The sequence below is a fragment of the Silurus aristotelis genome (genome assembly GCF_946808225.1).
Source record: "Silurus aristotelis genome assembly, chromosome: 5".
Lineage (NCBI taxonomy): Eukaryota > Metazoa > Chordata > Actinopteri > Siluriformes > Siluridae > Silurus > Silurus aristotelis.
Genome location: NC_139578.1, coordinates 24,285,531 through 24,297,960, shown reverse-complemented (window position 1 = coordinate 24,297,960; position 12,430 = coordinate 24,285,531). Strand labels below are relative to the sequence as shown.

General features: G+C 39.1%; 2 protein-coding genes and 1 long non-coding RNA gene across 3 annotated transcripts in view; all 3 read left to right on the top strand.

Moving 5' to 3' along the window:
* LOC310726608 (butyrophilin subfamily 1 member A1-like) overlaps positions 1–1,806 on the top strand; it is a gene marked incomplete at its 3' end in the record, with an annotated part of 35,924 nt that extends 34,118 nt beyond the window's left edge. Inside the window, exons 8-9 of the mRNA XM_083542358.1 lie at positions 1,196–1,219; positions 1,766–1,806. Coding sequence (XP_083398484.1) covers positions 1,196–1,219; positions 1,766–1,806 — 65 coding nt within the window. The remainder of the gene's footprint in view (positions 1–1,195; positions 1,220–1,765) is intronic.
* Positions 1–12,430, top strand: part of LOC310726180 (butyrophilin subfamily 1 member A1-like) — a 155,832-nt gene that overhangs the window by 54,054 nt on the left and 89,348 nt on the right. The window lies entirely within an intron of this gene.
* LOC310726227 lies at positions 2,560–10,873 on the top strand. The gene is made up of 3 exons (XR_014533656.1): positions 2,560–2,588; positions 7,371–7,397; positions 10,291–10,873. It is a non-coding gene; the product is annotated as an uncharacterized lncRNA (long non-coding RNA).

Sequence of the window (12,430 nt, the reverse complement as noted above, 5' to 3'; positions counted from 1 at the left end):
TCATTTCATACGTCTTTATTATTTCTTAAAAACTTAATGTTTTTTTTCAACAGAGAATCAAAAACTGAAAAAAGACTCAGGTAAGAATGAAATGTTTTTAAATCATAATGTATCACTGTAATTAAATGTAATCACAAATCTAACTGGGATGTTGTTACACTGTATTGATATCTTTGACTTTAACATGGTGAAGAGTCACAGGAAGGTGTAGATAAAACTAAAATAAAATCTATAGCTATTTTTGTTGCTAGTAAATCTAGCCAGAATTTATTAAGTTCAGATAGAAACCTGTAATAGCAGCTTTTCCTTTCCACAGGACGGTGCAGATCAGACCGAGGGTAGAATTTAGAGCAACTTTATGTTTTATTAAAAATTAATCAATCAAGATAAAAACCTGTGGAAGTAGATTTTCCTTTAAGCCCTTCAGTGCAGTTCAGTTAAAAACAGCATTTATTTGTGAAATACACAGCGTCATACAAAAGTATTCAAATCCCTGATCAGTTACATCATAATACTGAATTACAAATGGTGCGATAAAATTTCCTTGTGTTCAATGTTTCATTTTAAAACACTGAAACTTTAAATTATTTATTTAAATTCAACATTATTTTTTTTTTGTTAGCAAAAATTCTTGGGGGGAAAAAATAAGTATTTTGCTTACATAAGTATTCAACCCCTGCGATATGGAAGCTGCCAAGTTACTATAATAAAATTATTTTTAATTAACAAGGGCACAATTACTTTAACATTTGTATATACCTGTGCATTATTAACGTTGCTGTAACATTTTCTGGATAAAAATTATTTTTTTGTCAGGATGTAAATTTGAATGAAATTAATAATAGAGTATTCCATAGAAGAAAGATATAATGTACTTTAGAAATAAATATCTAAAGTGATAAAAGGTCTAAATACTTTCACAAGGCATAGTACATCACAGCACAGTAAGTACAGTAGCTCTGAAGCATGCAGATCAGTAATACAGAGTCTTAACTGCTGTCCGAGTGCACAGTGAAAGAACTTGCAGCATCTTGTATTCCCATCCAAGTATTAACAAACCTGATCACCTCCAGAGTTTAGACATTCAGAATACATCTATTAGGTGGGTTAGATTTGGATCTTTATCAGGCATGTCTCAGACAGTGGGTCATATGTGTGATAGCACTTCTCAAACTTTTATATTTTCTGTTTTCAGAGGAGCAGAAAAAGAAGATTGAAGGTAATTACACAACTTTTTTTTCCCTTTTATCTGGAGAACTGTAAATAAAGAGCATGTATTTCTGTGTCAGTACTGCATGGCTTCTCAACACAAAATACACAGTGTGAAGGCAAGAAATTCAGAAAACTAATTCAATAAATATGACATTCATAAAACAATAATGTGAAGAGAAATCATTAGAACAGTCAGAGATCATAAGGGATTCATGTTTTAGAATTTACAGAGGATTTTTAGCAAGGCTTCAGAAAGAGTTTGGTCAGTGGTAATATTAACTAATATTCACTTTGTAGTGTTTTGTTTTTGCCCTTTTTCCCCCAAAATCAAATATTTGGGATCCTTGAAAAGTATCACAAACATGTTGAAATAAGGCAGATTTTAAACAAATATTGGTTTGTCCATTGTATGATTTATTATTTGATGGTGATGCATGATGCCAGGCAGAGGAACCTCCCTTTGTTGTTCCAGACGTCTGCTTGATTTTTATACAAACAGTGTGACTTGTTAAGTGAGTATGTCAATTAAACCGTACATATTTTTTGTTTTCAGATCAGCAGAAGCAAAAGAAGGAAGACGGTAATTACACTTGATCTTGTTCATTTTATCACTCAATCAAAATTAACCATCTGTAAATGTGAATGAAATGATGACCAACGAGCATTCCATAGAAGTAATATATAAAATACTAAGAATGCATGAATTATTGAAATGGCACTGTATATAATAATAATAATAATAATAATAATAATAATAATTATTATTATTATTATTATTATTATTATTATTATCAAATGTTTATATTATTTATATTAACAATAAATATAATCTATTTTTAGACGAACAGCTAAAGAAACTGAAAGACGGTAATTACACCTGAACTTTTATTTTATTTTGCAAATATCTGGAAAATTGTGATATGAACTTGTATTGCCTTTAAAGCAAATGCTATACATTTATATTCTGCATTTTCACCTCTTTGTTTGTAATGAATGGTGCTTATGTACAAGCTAATTAATGCTACCAAATTATAGGCAGCTAAAATCATTTATCTGCTTATTATCTGGGAGCAGTAAAGAAGGAGGATTCTGTAAGAAGAGAAGAGAAACAAACACATCAGTCAGAAAACTTTAAATTGCTTGTGTTGTGAAAGTCATAACTGACCTGTAAAATCTAGTTCCACTCTATGTAGTGTGTTATATAGATTTATAAAATACACAACATAAAGATAAAATAAAATGTCATAACTGCATTCTGATTGTATGTGTTTACTTTTATATTTTAATTTAGTTATCATTTCATACGTCTTTCTTATTTATTAAAAACTTATTAATGTTTTATTCAACAGAGATTCAAAAACTGCAAAACTCCTTGGGTAAGAATAAAGTGTTTTTAAATCATAATGTTTCACTGTAATTAAATGTAATCACACTGTACACACTGTTACACTGTATTGATATCTTTGACTTTAACATGGGGAGGAGTCACAGGAATGTGTAGCTAAAACTGAGAGTAAATTCTATAGCTATTTTTGTTGTTAATAAAACTAGCCAGATTTTATTAAGTTCAGATAGAAACCTGTAATAGCAGCTTTTCCTTTCCACAGAAAGGTGCAGATCAGACCGAGGGTAGAATTTAGAGCAATTTTATGTTTTATTAACAATCAATCAATCAAGATGAAAACCTGTGATAGTAGATTTTCCGTTAAACCCTTCAGTGCAGTTCAGTTAAAAACAGCATTTATTTGTGAAATACACAGCGTATTACAAAAGTATTCAAATCCCTGTCCAGTTACGTCATAATACTGAATTACAAATGGTGCGATAAAATTTCCTTGTGATCAATGTTTTATTTTAAGACACTGAAACTTTAAATTATTTATCACTTGGGAAGCACATTATGAAAAATGCATAAGCTAGTTAGCACTTTATACACCTTTTTTAAAATTATTTATTAAAAACTACTTCTTGAACTGCCACCTTAACGTGGTGGAGGGGTTCGAGTACCCGAATGACCCTAGGAGCTATGTTGTCCGGGGCTATATGCCCCTGGTAGGGTCTCCCAAGGCAAACAGGTCCTAGGCGACGGGTCAGACTAAGAGCGGTTCAAAAACCCTTATGAGAAATGGTAGATCAAGGACCTTGACGTCGCCCGGTATGGCGCAGCCAGGGCCCCATCCTGGAGCAAGGCCCGGGGTTGGGGCTCGTATGCGAGCGCCTAGTGGCCGGGCCTTTCCCCACAGGGTCCGGCCGGGCTCAGCCCGAAGGAGCGACTTGGGGCCGCCTTCCAGTGGGCTCACCACCTGCAGGAGGGACCGTAAGGGGCCGGTGCTGACAGGATCGGGCAGCAGTCGAAGGCGGGGGCCTCGACAACCCGATCCCTGGACACGGAAGCTAGCTCTAGGGACGTGGAATGTCACCTCGCTGGCGGGGAAGGAGCCTGAGATTGTGCGTGAGGTTGAGAGGTTCCGACTAGAGATAGTCGGGATCACCTCTACGCACGGCCTGGGCTCTGGAACCACAGTCCTCGTGAGAGGATGGACTCTTCACCACTCTGGAGTTGCCCATGGTGAAAGGCGTCGGGCTGGTGTGGGTTTGCTTATAGCCCCCCAGCTCAGCCGCCATGTGTTGGAGTTTACCCCGGTGAATGAGAGGGTCGTTTCCCTGCGCCTACGGGTCGGGGATAGGTCTCTCACTGTCGTGTGTGCCTACGGGCCAAACGGCAGTATAGAGTACCCGGCCTTCTTGGGGTCTCTGGGAGGGGTGCTGGACAGTGCTCCGACTGGGGACTCGTTCTACTAGGAGACTTAAATGCTCACGTGGGCAGCGACAGTGACACCTGGAGGGGCGTGATTGGGAGGAACGGCCCCCCTGATCTGAACCCGAGCGGTGTTCAGTTATTGGACTTCTGTGCTAGTTACAGTTTGTCCATAACGAACACCATGTTCAAGCATAAGGGTGTCCATCAGTGCACGTGGCACCAGGACACCCTAAGCCGTAGGTCGATGATCGACTTTGTGGTCGTTTCATCTGACCTGCGGCCGTATGTCTTGGACACTCGGGTAAAGAGAGGGGCGGAGCTGTTGCAGACTCGGCAGACCCAAGCGTACTGTGAGGGTCTGGAACGTTAGGCCGAGTCTCCTGTCAGAGAGATCTTTAACTCCCACCTTCGGCGGAGCTTTGACCAGATCCCGAGGGAGGCCGGAGATATTGAGTCCGAGTGGACCATGTTCTCCACCTCCATTATCGAAGCGGCCGCTCGGAGCTGTGGCAGTAAGGTCTCCGGTGCCTGTCAAGGCGGCAATCCCCGAACCCGGTGGTGGAAACCGGAAGTAAGGGATGCCGTCAAGCTGAAGAAGGAGTCCTATCGGGCCTGGTTGGCTTGTGGGACTCCTGAGGCAGCTGACGGGTACCGGCAGGCCAAGCGAACTGCAGCCCGGGTGGTTGTCGAGGCATAAACTCGGGCCTGGGAGGAGTTCGGTGAGGCCATGGAGAAGGACTACCTCGAAGAGATTCTGGCAAACCGTCCGGCGCCTCAGGACAGGAAAGCAGTGCCCCACCAATGATGTTTACAGTAGAGGTGGGGAGCTGTTGACCTCAACTGGGGATGTCGTTGGACGGTGGAAAGAATACTTCGAGGATTCCCTCAATCCCGCCGTCACGTCTTCCATTGAGGAAGCAGAGGCTGAGGGCTCAGAGGTGGACTTGTCCATCACCCAAGCTGAAGTCACCGAGGTAGTAAAGAAACTCCTCGGTGGCAAGGCACCGGGGGTGGATGAGATGGGAGTTTGCCCAACCAGTCCACATGTGTTTTGTGGATTTGGAAAAGGCATCCGACTGTGTCCCTCGCGGCGGCCTGTGGAGGGTGCTCCGGGAGTATGGGGTCGGGGGCCCTTTACTAAGGGCTGTTCGGTCCCTGTACGACCGAAGCAGGAGCTTGGTTCGCATTGCTGGCAGTGAATCAGACTTGTTCCCGGGGCATGTTGGACTCCGGCAGGGCTGCCTTTTGTCACCGGTTCTGTTCATAATTTTTAAGGACAGAATTTCTAGGCGCAGCCAGGGGCCAGAGGGTGTCCGGTTTGGTGACGACATGATTTCGTCTTTGCTCTTTGCAGATTATGTTGTCGTGTTGGCTTCATCAGACCAGGACCTTCAGCATGCACTGGGACGGTTTGCAGCCGAGTGTGAAGCGGCTGGGATGAGAATCAGCACCTCCAAATCCGAGGCCATGGTCCTCAGTCGGAAAAGGGTGGCTTGCCCACTTCAGGTTGGTGGGGAGTTCCTGCCACAAGTGGAGGAGTTTAAGTATCTTGGGGTTTTGTTCACCAGTGAGGGAAGGGTGGAACGGGAGATTGACAGACGGATCGGTGCAGCTTCTGCAGTAATGCGGTCGATGTACCGGTCTGTCGTGGTGAAGAAAGAGCTGAGCTGCAAGGCGAAACTCTCGATTTACCGGTCAATCTATGTTCCTACTCTCACCTATGGTCATGAGCTCTGGGTCATGACTGAAAGGACAAGATCCCGGATACAGGCGGCCGAAATGAGCTTTCTCCGCAGGGTGGCTGGGCGATCTCTTAGAGATAGGGTGAGAAGCTCAGTCACTCGGGAGGAGCTCAGAGTAGATCCGCTGCTCCTCCACATCGAGAGGGGTCAGCTGAGGTGGCTCGGGCATCTGTTCCGGATGCCTCCTGGACGCCTTCCTGGGAAGGTATTCCGGGGGCGTCCCACTGGGAGGAGACCCCGGGGGAAGACCTAGGACACGCTGGAGAGACTATGTCTCCCGGCTGGCCTGGGAACGCCTTGGTGTCCCCCCGGAAGAGCCGGAAGAAGTGGCTAGGGAGAGGGAAGTCTGGGCATCTTTGCTTAGACTGCTGCCCCCGCGACCCGGCCTCGGATAAGCGGGAGAAGATGAATCGATGGATACTTCATATGTTTTTTTCCTCAAAGATTAAAGAACTGGGGAAAATGCAGGAAAGAATAAAGTGTTTTTTAATCATAATATATCACTGTAATCAAACACAATCAAAAATATTACTGGAATGTTGTTTACACTGTGTTGACCTTTTTGACTTTTATCATAGTAAAAGGTGCAGGAAGGAGCAGATTTGGCTGAAGATTAAAAAAATGTTGTTAGTTAAACCAGACAGACATTATTCAGTTCAGACAGAAATCTTTGATACCAGCTTTTTTAAACAAAACTGAACATGCTTACCTTCCGAGATCAGATAAGGTCAGATGTTGATGTCTACACTACACTACAATTCATTTAGAATACACATGTTGGGTGGATTAGATCTGTACCTTTATCAGGCATGTCCCAGACAGTGGTTCATATGATTGCCAGCACCTTTTAACCTTTTATATTTTTTTACATTTACATAAGGGATTCATGTTTTAAAATTCATAAAAAATGTCAGCAAGGCTTGAGAAAGAGTTTGGTTACTGGTAATAAAGCAACCAATAATATTCACTTTGTAGTGCTTTGTTTTTGGGGTTTTTTTGTCCTCAAAAATTATTTGGGATATTTGGAATGTATTACATACTGTACCTGTACAAATGAGCCAGATTTTTTTTTATATTTTGGTTTGCCATGCTTAAATTTTATACCATATTTACTTAAATAAATAAGGCAATTCTGCCTTTTATATTTTCTGTTGCCAGAGAAGCAGAATCAGAGGAAGGAAGGTGGTAATTACACTTGACCTTGTTGATTTTATCACTCAATCAATTTATTCTCTTTGTACAGAGATTGGAATCTACAGCTTCATCTAGTGTTTATTTGAATTCATCCTACATGATTTTATGTAGTTTAGGTCATTTATACAGATCTGCCCATTCACAAGTATCAAGTACAAGTAGAGACTAGTAGAGTTTTGTAAGATGAGTAGCGAGACATATTACTCAAAGTACATTAAATTGCTGGTTTTCTCTATGTAAATGATTACTGGCCTGTAACATAATACATAGATTATTGAAATAGCACAAAATATCCAAATATTTGGAGTGAGTAAAATAGGTTTAATAATCAGGAAATGGAAGCTGCATCACACCACCCAGGCACTGCCAAGAAAATTCCATCTATTAAAACTTTTAGTTTAGTTAGAACTTCCTACTACTTTATTATTTATTTAAAACTAACTCATCTATGTTATCAACAGGGATTCAACAATCGGAAGATAAATCAGGTAAGAATGAAGTGTTTTTAAATCATAATGTATCACTGTATTTAAATGTAATCACAAATCTAACTGGAATGTTGTTACACTGTATTGATATCTTTGACTTTAACATGGTGAAGAGTCACAGGAAGGTGCAGATTAGACTTTGAGAATTTATTGACATTGCAGTGATACAACAAAATTAGTTTGGTAGCTCGCAGAGACCAGCAACAAAAAGAAAATGAAAGAGTAAAAACAAAATGTAAGAATAAACAAAATATAATTGCACTAAATTGTAATAATATGACTATGTACAGTACAATTAATATACAGGTGTGTGCAGTGGGACTTGGTGCAAACAGTGGAGTGCAAACAGGATTATCAGAAATAATTAAATATTGCACAAGTTATACTAATAACTGCTTACTACTACTACTAGTACTACTACTACTACTACTACTACTACTACTACTACTAATAATAATAATAATAATAATAATAATAATAATAATAATAATAATAATAATTGTAAAAAAAAATAAATAAATAATAGTAGGCTGGGTGTTAAGTGTCATTGGTGCGTTAGGCAGCAATATGGGAAAGAGGGGCAGACAGCTTGGTTTGTTATGTCTGTCTCAGTTATTAGCAGCTGTGTGTGTGTGTGTGTGTGTGTGTGTGTGTGTGTGTGTGTGTGTGTGTGTGTGTGTGTGTGTGTGTGTGTGTTGTGTTTCTGTTTGTGTCCTGAATGTCCTGTATCTTTTGTCCCTGTCCTGGATGAATTGAGTCCTTGATTATGTTGCTAGCTCTTATGTGTAGACGGCTAGCATAAACCATGTCTAGGTTGGGGAGCTTGGTTCTCGGTCGTTTTTTCTGGTTCTCCTGTTCTCCACAACCATCTCCTTTGTTTTATTGGTGTTCAGAACCAGGTCACTATCCACACACCACTCAACCAGATTTTGAACCTCCTCTCTGCAGTGTGTCTCATCATTTCCTGAGATCAGTCCCACTATTGTGTTGTCATCAGCGGAGGAGTGGATATGTTTGCAGTCATGTTTCAATAGTGTGAACAGTGATGGACTAAGGACACATCCCTGCGGTGCTCCTGTATTCAGGATGAGAATAGACGAGGTGTGGTTGCCCACCCTGACATTCTGTGGTCTTTTCGTGAGAAGTCCAGAATCCATGAAAAGAGCATGGTGGTTAATCCCAAGTTGCTCAGCTTGTTTACCAGTTTTACCAGGCACTATTGTGTTAAACACAGAGCAAAAATCTATGAATAACATCCTAAAAAATGCTCCAAATGGGACAGGCTTGTGTGGAGTGCGATTGAGATTGCATCCTCTGTCGATCAGTTCCCACGGTAGGCACACTGGTGGCTGGCCAGATCAGTGGGGATGTTGGCTTTGATGTGGGAAAAGGACAAGCCTCTTAAAGCACTTCATAATAATTGGTGTCAGAGAGACTGGGCAATAGTCAACCAGACATCTTACTCTTGTTTTAGTTTTTAGTTTAGGTTTAGGAACACCTTTTTGGTCTTGGAGGTTAAGATAGAATCAGTGCAAAAGGATATGTAGGCCCAAACATATTAACTATATTTCTTTAGATCTGTGTTCTGAGCAAACAACTCCCAGTCTGTATTTTCAAAACAACCCTGCAGGTGTAAAGTACTGTAGACTCCTCACTCCAAACTTGGATTATGCAGAGGATAGAATTTATATCTATTTTTGTTGTTAGTAAAACTATCCAGATTTTATTTAATCCAGATAGAAAACTTTGATAACTTAAAACCTTTCAGTTCAGTTCAGTACAGTTAGAAACAGCTTTTATTTGTGATATACACATGTCTTAATGCTGGCCTCTGTGGGACGGTGTCAAGAAAGAAGCCACTATTCAAAAAGTGCCAAGTTTCATGTTTGCTCAATGCTTGTCAATGCTGTGGTATGAACCCCAACCTTTTGATCATCTTTTGTGGATGCACCTTTTGTTTTTAATACAGCATCAAGTTTTTCTCTATAAGTCTCACAGGTATATATTTTATCCCTCTCATCTTTGCAAAAAAGAAAGAGGTCTACAATCTTGTTTCTGACATCCTTTTGAGAGGTTTGAATGGAAGAGGTTGATTCTGTGACTGGTGTCTTTTATACACAAGTTGATTTTAGGAGTACTGTCTTAAAGAGACAGGACTAATTTCGGTCTGTGAGAGTCAAAATTCTTGTGGTTGGTACGGGATCATATGCTTATTTCACTCGATCAAATACAATATAATCAAATATAATGATACTTGTAATAATACAAATCAAATTATAACCTTTCTTTGATGTTTTTTCTGGATTTTCTTTTGATATTCTGTCTCTCTGTTAAAATAAACCTACCTAAATTCTAGACTGTTCATTTCTTTGTAAGGATCAGCAGGGGATCAATTAATTATTTCCTCCACAAATGTTTAATTTGGTTTATCATTTTGGTCAGTAGTACATATATATATATATTTTTTTTTATTATTTATAATTATAATAAAAAAAAAGGAAAAAGGAAAGTTGCAGGCAAGTAAAATATTAAAGTTTTATATTTAGCATAGTTAAATAGGAGTCTCTGTAATATTTAATACAGTGTTTGTAGGTGTGTGTGTGTGTGTGTGTGTGTGTGTGTGTGTGTGTGTGTGTGTGTGTGTGTGTGTGTGTGTGTGTGTGTGTGTGTGTGTGTTGTAAAAGATGATGCACAAACTTACACATTTTACACACACACACACACACACACACACAAAACACACACACACACACACACACACACACACACACACACACACACACACACACACACACACACACACACACTCCAAACTAGCTAACACACATACTGTACACACACTGAATCTGAAAAGTAAAAAGGCATGTAAAATGTGTCTGTGTGTTTCTCTCAGCTGTACCTCCATCCCAGCCCACTGATGAAAACAAAGTAACCTGAGGAATAACAGACATAAGGCTCATGCTGATCTCCCTGTCCCCCTCACACTGAGAGAGCAGGTGGAGAAGGTGGGGATGTTTGTGGATTGTGAGTCTCCTTTTCTGATGTGAACTCATGCTCTCATACCTAATGTACTCTTTCACTGAACAGTCTTTCACTGGAAAACTATCCATACTTCAGTCCTAGGTACAAAGAAAAAGATATGAATATATAGTCAACGATTATCACTTATGTTCCTAAAAACATATCCACTTTATATTCCATAACATTTAAACTTATGTTTTATCTGCCTATATTCAGCACTTCTAGTAAAATATGTACCAGTTAGACACTGAAGGTTATTTTAGCATTTAGATAGTGTTGTAAAGTGCTCATTATCTGATCGTAGCAAATTAAAGACATATAAGATTTCTAGACAAGACAATTGTTAATCAGGCCTCCAGACAAAAAAAATAAATAAATAATTCAAGGAGCCTTTGGCTCCTATGAGAAAAACAACAATCACCAAATTATATTTTAAAGTGCCACACAAGAATGAACTTTAAAAAATGTAAAACACTTACAGGTGCATCTCAATAAATTAGAATATGATTAAAAAGTTGATTTATTTCAGTAATTCAATACAAAAAGTGAAACTCGTATATAATATAGATTCTTCACACACAGACTGATATATTTCAAGTGTTTATTTCTTTTAATTTTGATGACTTTGGCTTACAGCTAATGAAAACCCAAAATTTAGTATCTCAGAAAATTTGAAAATTGTGAGAGTTTAATATTGGAGACCCGTGGTGTCACACTCTTGTCTTCTGGACCACTGTCAAGTCAGCAGTCTTCCCCCATGATTGTGTAGCCTGAACCAGACTGAGACACCATTTAAAGGCTCAGGAAACCTTTGGTGTTTCGATTTAATCAGTTGATTAGAGTTAAACACCACGGGTATCCAATATTAAACTTTTTCACAATTTTCGAATTTTTTCAGTTTCACTTTTTGTATTGAATTACTAAAATATATCAACTTTTTAATGATATTCTAATTGATTGAGATGCACCTGTACATCCAGTCATCCTGCTGTGTGTATATCTGCCATCTTTCTACAGCATGGCCTGGGAACTAAAGTGATCATGTAGGCGGAATTTTTTTTTTATCTCTTTCCATTCTTTTTCGGCACGCAGGCTGCATGCATTATACACTTCGAGCGCTAACGGTGTTTTCTGTGCCACGTTTTTCACCATTATGTGAAATTATGTCATATTTTATGCTTTTGACTATCGCTGTGTTGCTTTAGAGCAGGCAGAGAAATAGTATTGCTTTAACTGTCTGTTTATTTTGGAGCTTTAACTCAAGCGGCGCCTGCATCTCTGTTAAGTCAACATATTATGTGACGGGCCATTCCTCAAAGAACACACACATAAAAAGTCATAACACGCAGATTATAGATTGGTCATAGCGTGCAAATTTAAATGGTCGCAGGTGGTGATCTAGGCAAAAATATTATTTACTAATTATTATTTTTGGTTGCAAATGCGACCATTTAAGTCACAGTCTGGAGCCCTGTTACTGCAGTTTCTGTATTGTTTACTTTGCATGCTGTTTAACTGATTTCTCTCTGAAACTCTAAAAGAAAGTAAGTGCTATATAAAGCTTAGACAGATGCATCAGTGACACTTATATCTTGGAAAGGGCAACTTGCCATCTCTTTCACTTGAGTTTAATGAACTATTATTGAACATTAACATTTTCTCCACCACTTAAATTACATAACCACTTATTACATTTCAGTCTCTGACACTGTATGTGTATTTGTGTATGTATCTGTAATCAGCAGAAATCATGAAGGTTAAAACACTTGATTTATGGGAAAATAATCCGATTAGATGTATGTCTTGCCAAAGATCCTCCACAATATGGAGGAAGAAGTGATTAATTATAGTAGTTACAATTGTAAATACTGTGATATTTCCAGCATTGTTCTACTTCAAGATGTTTTGCATGCATGTATGGATTGTATCATTAAAGTTTATCTGTCCTTCTGCAGTTTTAGTTTTTGGTTTAACTAATTTGCACATTATGATAATAAATGAAAAATTAATGG